The sequence below is a fragment of the Suncus etruscus genome, chromosome 12 (assembly GCF_024139225.1).
Source record: "Suncus etruscus isolate mSunEtr1 chromosome 12, mSunEtr1.pri.cur, whole genome shotgun sequence".
Classification (NCBI taxonomy): Eukaryota; Metazoa; Chordata; class Mammalia; order Eulipotyphla; family Soricidae; genus Suncus; species Suncus etruscus.
The window spans coordinates 88,654,727-88,668,253 of NC_064859.1; the positions used below are offsets into that span (position 1 = coordinate 88,654,727).

At 50.7% G+C, this 13,527-nt stretch overlaps 1 protein-coding gene across 1 annotated transcript in view; it reads left to right on the top strand.

Annotated features, from left to right (window-relative positions):
• KLHL29 (kelch like family member 29) overlaps positions 1 to 13,527 on the top strand; it is a 257,953-nt gene that overhangs the window by 206,761 nt on the left and 37,665 nt on the right. The window contains exon 5 of the mRNA XM_049784506.1: positions 1,754 to 2,266. Coding sequence (XP_049640463.1) covers positions 1,754 to 2,266 — 513 coding nt within the window. The remainder of the gene's footprint in view (positions 1 to 1,753; positions 2,267 to 13,527) is intronic.

The window sequence follows — 13,527 nt, forward strand, 5'->3', positions numbered from 1 at the left end:
TTTGGGGGGGTCACACCTGGCAGCGTACAGGTGTTACTTCCTGTACTGGGGGGGTCACTCCTGGCAGGTTCAGGGGACCATATGGGATGCCAGGATTCAAACCGGGGTCCACCCTGTGTTTGCTGCATGCAAGGCAAATGCCTTACCAAATGCCTTACTGCTGTGCTATTGCTCCAGCCCCCTTTAGTGTGTTTTCTGAGCCAACCCTTGCAACCCATACCACAGCCTGCCTGTCCTGGATCCCCATGCCCATATGTTACCCACCTTGCCCAGCACACAGCTGCCCATCCCCAGTCGTTTCTTCTCCCATGAATTCAAGGGTTGACAGTTTCTGGAAAGGAAATGAGAGCCGCTGTGTGTAGAACAGACTCAAGTTGTGCCAAATCCCCTGGTCCATTTGCTACTTTGTGAGTTCTCAAATGCCCTCCACATTCATCTCCCAGGGAGCCAGGGCTGTGTAGGCCTCCACACACCCCCAGCAGATGGACAGGCAGAGTCCAGAGAAGATTAGTGTTTGGGCACTGCTCTAACTCATGGCTGTGCTACAAGTCCAACCCAGGTCTCCTTGTCTCTATCCCCTCTCACCCTGTCCCAGGCAGGGGGTGCTTTCTGCTCCAAGTCCCCTGGGACTTCGCATTCACCCCACTTACCCTGTACTCTCTTTTTTTTTTTTTTTTTTTTGGTTTTTGGGCCACACCCGGTGACGCTCAGGGGTTACTCCTGGCTATGCGCTCAGAAGTCGCTCCTGGCTTGGGGGACCATATGGGATGCCGGGGGATCGAACCGCGGTCCGTCTCCTAGGCTAGCGCAGGTAAGGCAGGCACCTTACTTCGAGCGCCACCGCCCGGCCCCTACCCTGTACTCTCTTAACCAGATTCTAAATCTATGAGCCCCAGGCTGGAGCCATTGTGTAAAATCACCCCATGCACTGTATCTCCAACCCCAGATGAATGAGTCTGAATCAGGGTAGCGCTTGAAATAATCCAAACCAGGCTGAAGGTGAAACACATATAGTCTAGCAGTCTTCTACCTCGTATCTCGGTATCCCGAGCAAGCTGCCTGCCAGAACTGTTTTTATTGAGTACAGAGACCACCCCCAGGTGGGGTAGTAAGGACATAATAAGGGCAGATATTCAGGCTATCCTGAGTCTGTCCCCCACCCACCCACCCACCCAGATACACATATAAGACAATCTTTGTTCTGGTTGAAACCAAGTTGTAAACAAACAGATACAAAGAAACCAAGGATCAAAGACAAAAACAAACAAACAAACAAACAAAAAGAAACCACTCTCCCTTTCACAGAGTGGAAATGGTCTAAAGGGTAAGGCGCCTGTCTACGGTGGACCCAAACAGACCATGGCTCAAATCCCGATGACCCCTATGGTCCCCCTGACCCCTGAGTCCCTCTCGATTTGACCCCTAAACAAACCAACAAAAAACTCTCAAAGAAACCAAGAATGATCTTTGTTTTGGGTTAAATAAGGTATCACCTTACAACATACATAGCACAGCACTTGTCTTGCATGAGGCCAACCTGGGTTCGATCCGCAGCATCCCATATGGTCCCTTGAACACCCCAGGAGTGATTCCTGCGAGCAGAGCCAGGAATAAGCCCTGAGCACTTCCAAGCGTGGGCCAAAAACAAAAATGCTAAATGTATGAGTTTCTAAAGGTCAGAATTTCATCCCTTTGTATGGCCCAGTGAGTGTGGACACCCCAGACACTGACATTTCCTCTGTCTCTCTTGCAGGCACTGGGCCATGGGTGACCACGGTGGCCGCCGGGAGCCAGCCCACCCTGATCGCACACTCCTACGGTGTGGCCCAGCCTCCCACCTTCAGCCCGGCAGTGAATGTGCAGGCTCCGGTTATTGGGGTGACCCCCTCGCTGCCTCCCCACGTGGGGCCCCAGCTCCCACTGATGCCAGGCCACTACTCGCTCCCACAGCCTCCAGCCCAGCCACTGAGCAGCGTGGTGGTGAACATGCCAGCCCAGGCGCTGTACGCCAGCCCACAACCCCTGGCCGTGTCCACTCTGGCCAGTGTGGGGCAGGTAGCCCGCCCAGGACCCACTGCCGTGGGTAACGGCCACATGGCGGGGCCCCTGATGCCTCCACCGCCAACAGCCCAGCCGTCTGCCACCCTCCCCAGTGGGGCCCCTTCTACCAACGGGCCCCCCTCCACTGACTCGGCCCATGGGCTGCAGATGCTTCGCACCATCGGCGTGGGGAAGTATGAATTCACCGACCCCGGGCACCCCAAAGGTAAGTCCCACAGCCTCCATGTTCCCCTCCCTATGATCTCTGCCTCTGTCTGTGCGGGTCATGTGGCTGCCATGATGCTAAGAGCACAGAAGGCTCCTTCACAAAACCCCCTCACAGAGGTTGCAGCCTGAGGGAGGTGGAGGGAAGGTGTGGGGGAGGCAGGTGGGGTCCCCATCAGTCTAGCCTATGGCCTTCTGCCTCCAGACCATGTAGGTCTTGTCCTCAGCTCTGTGCTATGGCCAGGTCCCTAGTACCATGAACCAGAAATGGGCTGCTACCATGGGGTTCAGGGGTCTCTGCCTTCCATCCATGAGAACAAGCAGAAGGTGAACCATCTGTCATCTCTTCCCTGGGAGAATGTGTGGGTCCTGAATTTGAGCATACTGAGAAAACATCTTTCTAGTCCAGACATGCAGTCTCTCTCTCATCCCAGAAGGTCCCCAAGATGGGTCCTCAACAGGAAGTTGAGCCTGACCAGAGGGGAGGGCAAAGGCCACCGGCAAATAAGCCATCCGAGGGGCCTGTGTGGCAGGTTTGCACCTGGACACAGGTTGAGGCCACAGGGGTTTTTGCAAGGTCCAGACAGTGGGACCCCATTCCTGCTGAGACAGGTACACAGTGCTGGGGGGGGGGCATGTCTCTATTGAAAAGGAGCAGGTCTTAGAAGGGGGCCTCAGAGCACTGCAGAGTCTGCAGCCCCCTGCCCAGCCTGCACCCCAGAGATGACATCTTGGGCCAGCCCTGCTCCATCCCTGCTCTCCTGCCTTTATCCTTTGGAGGCCATCCAGGCCTGTCGAACAATCTGGCCTCCACCGACTTCAGTTCCTTTCAAAATGAGCTCTGTCCGCCTTTGCTGGAAACTGCTGCACCTTTTATGAATGTCAAAAATGATAGAAAACGAAGTCTAAATTCTAGAATTCTGGTAAACTCTCGCTTGAAGATCTTTAATTTATTTTATTTTTTTAATGAACTGCATTATTTTATTTATTTTTGTTTGAATTAGTGTTTTAGTGAAGTTATCCTCCTTATTAAAAAAAAAAAAGCCTGGCTTGGAGACTGCCCAGGAGCTGAAGCAGAGGAAGCCTGGGTTTGACCCCCAATGCTCTGTGGTTCCCAACACTCAGTACCATCAGTTGTGGCCCAGATTAAGCACTGACAGCTGGGTAGCTCCCAGGACTGCCTCACCCACCCTGGGGGCTGCTGGTGGGTTCCAGGTACCCAGCAAAGTCATCTGTGAGCAGATGCAAATGAAGCTCCTGGGCTGTGCTGAGCTACAAGACCGGGTTCTCTGGCCCTTGTATGTATGTGCCTAGCTGGGAGTCCACACAGAGCCACTCCTGAAATACTTATGCACGGTCCAGGGACCTAGATATGCAGAAGGAAATATGGGCAAGACCCTGAATGGGCACAGGGGTGGGATAAGCCCCAACCAGTGACCCTGGGACCCGTCCGTCTTGTCCATTTCCAAGCTCAGCATTTGGGCACTTCCCCATGCTAAGCTCACTTCTCTCCTCATGGCCCCTGAGAGCAGGTTCTCCCCATCTCTGTAAGGGAGATGGGCAGAGGGGCACATCACAGGGCCCCCAGAATCAAGTCCGGGTGGGGTTGGTGTTGGTTGTGGTTTGTTGTTGGGGGAGGTGGGGAAGTATTTTTTTTTTAAGTAATTCCTCCTTTCATTTCTAATCTTAAAAGCCTTTCTTGCTCAAGCTATAATTTGTCTGTCATCTCGCCTGTCAAACAACTTCATCTCTGTCAGAGAAGCTTGGTTTCCCAAACCCCGGCTCTGAATGCTGCCGAGCGAGAAAGCGAGGGACCCCATTCTGGACCAAGCCACGTGGCTTTGGATTTGGGTCACTCTTAATTTTGCCCCCAGGGATGGTCTGACTCTGAAGCCCAATTTCTTTTATACTTCTGAGTGACAGCTGGCTCTGACAGAGCCCAGGGGGTACCCTAGTGACCCAGACACACTGGCCAGACACACACACACACACACACACACACACACACACACACACACACACACACACACATACACACCTTCCCTTTCTCCTTCCCCTCTTCCTGCTATTGTGAGACAGAGCAGGGCTGAATAATTACAGAGCGATTCCCTCCATGAAGAGCCGGGCCGGCCGGCCACCGGGACGGGTTCCCAGTATTTTTAGACATCATTAGTGCCCCAATTTAAAATTTCACATTTTTGTTTCTTGTAATTATCTTCTGATCGACTGAGCTGAAATTTCAGTTGCGGAGCCTCCGTTCCTTGGGCTGCCTTTCCCAAACGGGCATTGGGACTTTAATTTAAAACTTAACCAAATGAAAAATAAAGGTGGTGTGGAAATGCTTTTTGATTTGCAATAGGTCAAGCGATTGTCTCTCATCTGTGACTTGAGATGCCGGCCTGCATGCCGCTGGCTATAATGAGTGTTATTTAAATGCATTGAGCACATATAGATTTTCTTAAGAAACATGAGATAAATCTTTCTCTAAGAACCATTGGAGGTTGGGGAGAAGGGTGGGGAGCAATCTGTAGTAGGACTTTTTTTTTTTTTGGTCTTTAGACTATATATTGAAAGCTAATTAAAATGGATTTCATGTGTGTAAAGTGATAAGGGAAGGAAAACAAATGAGTTCTATTGGAATTTGATTGCAAACTGTGTGTGACATTTGTCTATAATTGGGTTGGAAGTTGGGGGAAACCGTGGCCAGTCTTGGATCCCTCACAAGGTCCAGTGTCACTGCCCTGCTGCCAAATACCACCTAGGCACATTCTCAGGAGGGACTTTATTCTGTAGCTGGTTTCCCCCAACACACACACACACACACACACACACACACACACACACACACACACACACACCTGTCATCTACTCTCAGGTTCAGAGGGCAGGATGGATACCTTTCTTAGTGTTTACTTTGGTAGAACATATACCACATGTCTTGATCAAAGTTTCAAGTATGCAGGGGCTAGAGAGATGGCATGGAGGTAAGGCGTTTGCCTTGCATGCAGAAGGACGGTGGTTCAAATCCTGGCATCCCATATGGTCCCCCGAACCTGCCAGGAGTGATTTCTGAGTGTAGAGCCAGGAGTAACCCCTGAGCGCTGCCGGGTGTGACCCCAAAACAAAACAAAACAAAAGTTTTGAGCATGCACTCAAGCCAGTAGAATCTGAAAATCCATCTCAGTTTCTTCATCTGGAATAGGGAATCATCTAGAACTTGCCCCTTAGATTTGGTGAAGATGAAGGGTGTCATCTGATGAAAATTCCTTAGCAGTGTGCCTTGGCACAGTACAACCCACAAAGAATTATTGGCTCTGAAGATTGCGACCATCAGGGTTCAGGACAGAAAACCCCTGTACCCTGGGCCTCTTTGCATCTCAGGCACTGTCACCTCTCATCCACTTGGGGGCTCTCAACACCCTGGGACATTGGCCCAGAAAGTGCAAGGAACCTCCATTCTGCAGTGGGCATGCAGGAACCAGGGAAATGGATAATAACAGTGTGACCCTGGCTTTATATAAAGGCTGAAGAAATGATAGGGGAGAGAAAGGAGAGGAGGAATGAAGGGAAAGAATGAGAGGGGGAATGGGGTTGGAGGGAGGCAGGGAGGAATGGGGAAGGAATGAAGGAGAAATAGGGAAGGATGGAGAAAGATGGAAGGATGAAGGGATGATGGAGAGTTGGGGTAGAGAAAGAAATCAGGGGCAGAAGTTTTCCATATGAGATGTTAGAAGAGAGAACTTGGTACCAGCATGCATCCCTGATTAGGTGACTTCTCCACCACTGCAGCTGTCATAGTTACACTCTAACACTTGCAAACACATTCAGACACACTCTGTTACACTCAAAGGCCACTCACATATATCACATATGTAGACATATTCACACATGCTTTTGTACACCTTCCCATGCATGCTAATGGTGCACATGCACTCACATGTGTTCTCTCACACACATATGCATTTTTGCATATTTTGTATATGCATATTCACATGCTCAAATATACTCACATGCGCTTCTGCTCAAGGATTCTTGGGATCTGCCTTGATTTGAGGCTTGGCACTAGAGATATACACTGCAGGTCCCAGAATCCCTTTCTCTCAGCCCAGAGTCCATTTTCTGACCTTCCTCAGGCCTCCAGTTTCCCCCCTAATCTCCCTGACAGTGATGGTGCCTGCAGGAACTGGGATCTAGGCAAGGACTCATTCAGTGAGACCCCCATGGCCGTTGGAATGAAGACCCCCTTGGTGTTTAGGGTCTTCAATCTGGGTAGGAGTCGTGGGGGCAGTACCCCTGACTGGGAATTTGGGGTGAGTTGACCTGTCTCCTAGAGGGGGTTGGTTTATTTCCAACCCATGCACTGGCCTTCCAGGGACAATGACAGCTGATAGGTGCCCATGGGATAAGGACAGGGAAGAAAGAGGAAACCCCAAACCATGAAACAGAAAGCCAGAGAAAACGCGTCACCCACCTGGCTTAACGAGAAGCAATTTGGTAGGAATGATCCAGTTCTGAAACGCCCCCTTCACGTCCTCCCAGAAATGTAAAAAGTAAAAATAATACGAGCCTCAGGGTGAAGAACAGAAAAACATCATGTAGATTGCTCCAGGAAAATATGGCCCAAAGGTGGCAATTGACTGAAATAGTTGTCATTGCTGTTTTCTTAGCCTTCCTCCCTTTTCAAAATAATGCACCTCAGAGGCCTGACACTTCTGCCTGAGACCGAGAAGAGGTTCTGCTGCAGCCTCAGAGGGTGGGGAGCACTGCTGATCCCTGGGGCCTTGTCTTCCCTCATCAGAATGGTCTGTGGAGCCCCAGAGCCTGGTGTTTGCACTTGCCCTGGCCCATATCATTGCCTCCTATGGGCTGTGTATCTGTCAGCTGCAGCCATGAATGCCTCAGATGGGAGCTTGAACCCCAGGAATGTGTTGCTTGGGGTTCTGGAGGTTGGGTATCCTACAATAGAGTGACAGCAGCACTGGCTTTTCTTGTGCCTGGCATTCAGCACTCTCTTTGGTGCCTTTATATAACATTTACTGTGGTGTACTCTTGGCTTCCCATCCTCCTATTTATTTTATTCCCCTTTACTTTTTTTTGGGGGGGGGGGCTGGGGAAAGGGGTTTGGGTCACACTGTGGTGCTCAGGGGTTACTCCTGGCCCTGCACTTAGTAATCACTCCTGGCAGGCTTGGGGGACCATATGGTATGCTGGTGATCCAACCAGGATCTGTCCTGAGTTGGCTGCATGCAAGGCAAACAAACACTCTATCTCTGAGCTATCGCTCCAGCCTTCCTCTTCACTTGTGATGGGAGCTTTTTCAGTATCTGGATGGGTGGGGGTCACACACGCAATTGTGGTGTGCAAGAGATGGCTGTGCTGGTCGATATGGTGCTGCTGCTGAGATGGGCTTAGCACATGTGGGAAGTCATAGGATCCAACTCACGGCTGCCCAATTGTGAGGCCCTGGCTCTCTTATCCGTGGATTCAGGTCCCACCCGGATGATCTCATTCAACCACCACTACCTCTTTAAAGGCCCCTTTCTGAAGAGTCACATGGGAATGGGTCACGACCTGTGGGTGCTCCTGGTCTCTCCTGAGTCAAACACTACCTTCCCAGTCTCTCTAGGCAGAAGATCTTAAAGGTGTTTTCTTTCAATATGAATTTTTTGGGATTTTTTGGGGGTCACACTCAGCAGCGCTCAGGGGTTACTCCTGGCTCTGTGCTCAGAAATTGCTTCTGGCAGGTTCGAGGGACCATATGGGATGCCGGGATTCAAACCACTGTCCTTCTACATGCAAGGCCAACTTCATACCTCCATGCTATCTCTCCAGCCCTTTCAATGTGAATTTTAAAGTGGCTTTTGTACTGTGATAATTTCAGGAAGTTGAAGTCCACAGACTCCTCCTCCTTCCTGAGAACATTGATAAAGGGGCAACCACACTTGTCCATCAGTGTCCAAAGAATCTTCCAGAATGAAACAGTAGCTTAGTAAGCATGTCAGGATGTCTTGCTCTCAAGATCACCCCCAAATTGAGCCTGTTGACCAAGGACCTCAGATGTCCCTGAGTGTCCCTTTGTACTATTTCCCGAGTGGTGGTGGTGGTTGTTGTTGTTGTTGTTGTTGTTGTTGTTGTTGTTGTTGTTTTGGGCCACATCGGGCAGCACTCACATGTTACTCCTAGCTCTTCTTGCAGAAATTGCTCCTGGCAGGGTCAGGAGACCATATGAAATGCTGGGAATCGAGCCTGGGCTTGTCCCAGGTTGGCTTTGTGCAAGGCAAATGCTCTACCACTGTGCTATCTCTCATGCAGCTGTTATTAGTCCTCCACTGTGTCCTCTCTGAGGCTGCCTTGTGAGGCAAACTCCTTCCTGGAGAGAAAGGAGAAGCTGGGGGAGATATTTACCGTTGGATTACTGGTCCTACCCTAACCAATATTCATACTCCACTCTAAGGTGTGATCAGGTGATGGGATTATTAGATTATTCTCTACTTCGTATTCCTCTCCCACCCTAGGATGTGGCCTAGTTCTTGTCAATAAAAGCAAGGGTCTGAGGAAGTTAGGTGTTCATTTCTTCAGGCTTCCTCCCCTAAGCTGCTTTCCTTCTCAGGAGCAGAAAGCTTGTGTGGTGGGTGGAATTCCTGGCTTGAGTGCTGGATTTCCTAAACCCATTCTTTCCATACCTTTTCTCTATGTGGATTATTTCCTGGGTCAGCATTTGCTCCCAGACCCGCATCTCACCAGATCCTCGTTTTGGAGCCCTGGGCACCACTTGCAGTTTACCTAGGTGGAAGGGGCAGAGCCTGAGTGGAAGCCAGTGCTGGGTGCCCAATGCCTGGTACTCAGAGACACTCATTGTACCCCTGAGCCCAACGGGGATCGAGGGTGGCTGTCATGTTTCCTCGAGTCAGAGACAAATCTGAGATGTCTCCACAGAAATTGGGGGTTCTTGAGTGCTTCCTTCCACTCTCCATGGAGTGGGAAGGTGGGTGCAAAGCAAGATATGAGGGACAGTGGGCACTCAGAGGCAGGCACAACCAGGACAGCTGGGAAGCCGCTGAAGTCGAGAGTCGGTGGCCCTTGAGATCTGTCTGCACTGCTTCGAGCTGTTCTGAGCGTATGCGACCTATCAGAAGTGCATTCAAGTTAATGGAGCCAGGCCTCCCGAGAAGGCGGCGGTGCTGCCACGATACATCTTTGAAGTTAATGAGGTCTATTAATTGAGCTTATGCCCTTTCCAAGAAATGAAATTCTTAAAATCTACCGAACAGCCACACATTCATTTGGAAGTCGTCATCATTGGCGCCTGTATCCCCCTGGGCAGCAGGCAGGGAATTGAGTCAATCTCCTGCTGATATCTAGCCTGGCCCATACCTCCTTGGGGGACCAACAGATGTCACACACCCTCACAGCCTTCCCCAGGCCTTGCAAAGTTCCTAGATGGGGCCATAGAACCTTTAGGACCCACCTATCCCAGAGGTTCCATTACTGAGTGAACATGAGGGATGATAGAAAAGCTTCCAGGCCCATCGTCTCTGGGTACCAAGCCCTGGAAAAGGGCCATAGGAGTGAGAACAGGGAGATGGGGGAGGAGGTTTTGGGCACAGCAGATTTGCCACACACGGTGTGTTGAACTACAAGTGGAGGGGCAGAGCTGTAGGTGGACTGGAGGTGAGCAAAGTCCTGCTCAAGCACTGCCTACCTCAGCTTCCTCTACTCCTCGCACTACTCACAGCCGCTCAGGGCACAAGTGGTTCTGTAGAGCCCACAGATATCTGCTGAAGGTGCCATTGAGCCAAAATCTGCACCTACCAGGGCTGACACATTTCTCCTTCCTCGGAACCTGGCCAGGACTCAGCCTGGCTTAGGGAGCTCTTGAGGGGCCCAGTAAAAAATGGCATAGGCTGCAGAAGGGCCGTCATGGAAACCAGGAGAAAGCAGGCTTTGTGGAAGTCAAGGAAAAGCCAGGTCCACAGTCCCGGTAGTGTCTACCAGAGGCCCTGGCCATGGGGAGAATTGAGAGCCAGGAGGATTGGTGGGTTCTGGGTTCTCTGGATGAGATGTGACAATGTCATGGCTGGCAAAATTACCTGTCATCTGCCTGTTTTCCTCCACTGTGTCATGTCCCAAGATCCATTTTGGGCTCCTTCTGGTGGCTGGTAACAGACTCTTTCCAAGCTCAGCATGCAAGGGGTACAAAGAGATAGTCCAGGAGATAAGGCACTTCCCTTACACATAGCTGACCCCAGTTTGGTGTTTAGAGCCCCATCTGGTTCCTTGAGTACCCCAGGTGTGGCCCCAAAAGATGACTAGAAAAGTCTCATAGGGCTGGAGAGATAGCACAGCGGTAGGGCATTCGCCTTCCAAGAAGCCAACCTGGGAGGGACCTGGTTCAATTTCTAGCATCCAGTATGGTCCCCCGGCCTGCCAGGGGGTGCAGAGCCAGGAGTAACCCATGAGCACCACCAGGTGTGGCCCTAAAACCAATCAAGCAATCAATAATGTTTTAAAAAAAAAAAGTCTTATGAGAGTCCCAGAGAGCCATGAGACTTTGATGGGGGGAAATATTCACACCCCAGCCCCAGGCTGTGAACCCACAGACCACACACACACACACACACACACACACACACACACACACACACACACACACACTATTCACACTGGCTCTTTCTGCTCACTGGGCCTCAAGTTAGGTTTCAGCCACAATCCAAAAGAAGATTAGTCTGGAAACATCTAGGTATGAGGCTTATTTTATTTCAGACAAAAACCTGCCTTTTCTCTTAGCTTCTGTTCTGCAGTGAAAATGCAGGGAAAGGAAGCAGTCAAAAGTGGGGCCTCTAAGGACATCCCTGTTCCTCTTTCTCTTCTGCTGGTCTGGGCCAGGGCACCCCTGCTGGCTCCTCCTAAGGAAGCATTGCCTCCCCCCTAAAGGGTTAGAAACATTTCCAGCCCCATAGTTAAATGCGCTGAACCTGCACCCCACCCCCATTTGGGTGCATGGATTTAGATTGGGGGAGCAGGCAGTTGGCAAGGTAGCGCGTTCAAGGCCCCTAGAACCCTAAAAGGCCATGCTCCTTTGATTCTTACCTCTTTACCCTTTCTTTCTGCTCTTATTGATTTCTGTGGGCACAGAAGAAACACACAAGAGGCAAAGCCTGCAAGTTCCATTGAAATAAAATATTCTGCAGTCAAACCACACACCATAAAGAAATAATTGCAGTCTGTATATATTGCTAATGGACATCTCTCTGCAATTCCCTGTCTCATAAGCTTTAAACACAGACATTAGTATAAATATGCAGAAATCCCCATTCGGGCAAATTACTCTGAATTTCTGAACAGAAGGAAGATTAACCATGTGCTGATATCTTTGAAGGAGCTCAGCAGAGCAGAAGGAATTGGCTGACCCTCCCAGGGAGGGAGTCGGGCACACCCGAGGATCCAGAACAGAGCCAGGGATGGGGGGGTGTGGATGAGGGGCTGGCTGGCTGATCCTTTCTTTGTGCAGGATGCCCTGAAACACTTCCAGGTCAGCCTTGTCAAGAGGTGGCCCAACCTGAGCTCACCTTGCTGTTACACTAGTCTCACTACGCTGAACACAGGTTGTCAGTTCAATATCCTCTTCTGGATATTGGATATCCAGACCCCTAAGGTTCTAGCAGAGACTAGAACAGGAGTTTAAAGAGGTATCTGAGGCCCAGAAAGAGGCTCGAGGAGCCACAGAGCCAACAAAAAGCCCAGCACTTACAGTTTCCCCTAGCTCTTCTCTTTTCCACCCTCATTTTTCTCCTCTTCCTTTCTCCATTGAGGATTCCTAACTCTTCCCATCCTGAGAGAGTCTGTCTCTTGGGGGCCCTGCAGCCTGAACAACGAGCGCCTAAGAGCCTGTGAGGGCCTGTGAGGAAAACTCCTTCTTTTCGGGGTTTACCCTGCCCTGGTTACCAGGATGGAAACCACGTGGCAATATCAGTCACCAAATCTGGGGGTGACCATGTTTGGTTTCTTAATTTTTGTTTGTTTGTTTTTGGGCCACACCCATTGACGCTCAGGGGTTACTCCTGACTATGTGCTCAGAAATCACTCCTGGCTTGGGGGGACCATATGGGACGCCGGGGGATTGAACCATGGTCCGTCCTAGGCTAGAGCTTGCAAGGCAGATAGATGCCTTACCTCTAGCGCCACCACTCCAGCCCCATGTCTGGTCTCTTTCAATTGCCAATTAGGAGAGTGTAAGTGAGGGATAAGACATCAGCCTGACTCTGAGACTCCCCACAAAGCTCACAAAAGGCCCCTCCCAGACTTGGCACAGACCCCTGTCCCTTATAGACACTTCTGATTTTCCCAACACAGAAGTCACCAAGACAGATAAGGAAGGTGAATTAGGATGCAGGCTGAAGCCCAGGGCCCAAGGCTTAGGTATAGAGTGAAGAATGGCCTTGGGGTCTGTGCTACAGGGCAGGGGAGGCAGGATGCAGCCCTTCTCAGACCCCAAAACATCACAAGGCTCCGGTGGTCATTCTCCCCAGCCATCACCCCAGTTCTCATGCTGAGGTCCCAGCCCCACAGAAATGGGAGCAAGAAGCCGGACCCTTTTCAGCTCACCCTCCCATTCCCACCAGACTTCCCGCACTTGCCCTCATCTTGACACCTGTTCCCATGTCTGACTCCACATCCATTCCAGTGATTTTTTTTCCCATTCCCCTGCCCAAGGCAGATTTAGATTTTAAACAAAAGCCTGGTCTCAAAACCCTGGCCTGCCCCCTACTTCAGAAATGTCAGAGAAATGAACCAATGATGATGGGAGTTGTAAGGCACCCCCCTGGGCTGTGCTGTGGGCAACTGGAATAGCCTGTAAGTAGCAGGGAAGGGTGTGAGGGTGGGGTGTATGCCGCAAAGCACTTACCTTCTAGGTGCTCTTTTAAGTCTTCTATAGGGATTGACACACTCAATTCTTACAGCAGCCTGAATAGTACAGCAGGGAGGGTGCTTGTCTTGCAGATGACCCAAGTTCAATTCCAGCACCCCATATGGTCCCCAGAACTCCTGCCAGAAGTGATCCCTGAGTGCAGAGCCAGGAGTAAGCCCTGAGCACCACTGGATGTGGCCCCAAAATATCAAACAAAAACCAAGTAAAATCAGTTCCCACCTAGCTCTGAAGTGGGTGCAGTTAGAACCCCCAATTGGACAGAGGAGAAAATAGAGTAGAAGCATGGAGGCAATTTTAGTATGGTGGGAACACAGGAAGTCAGACCATGGCAT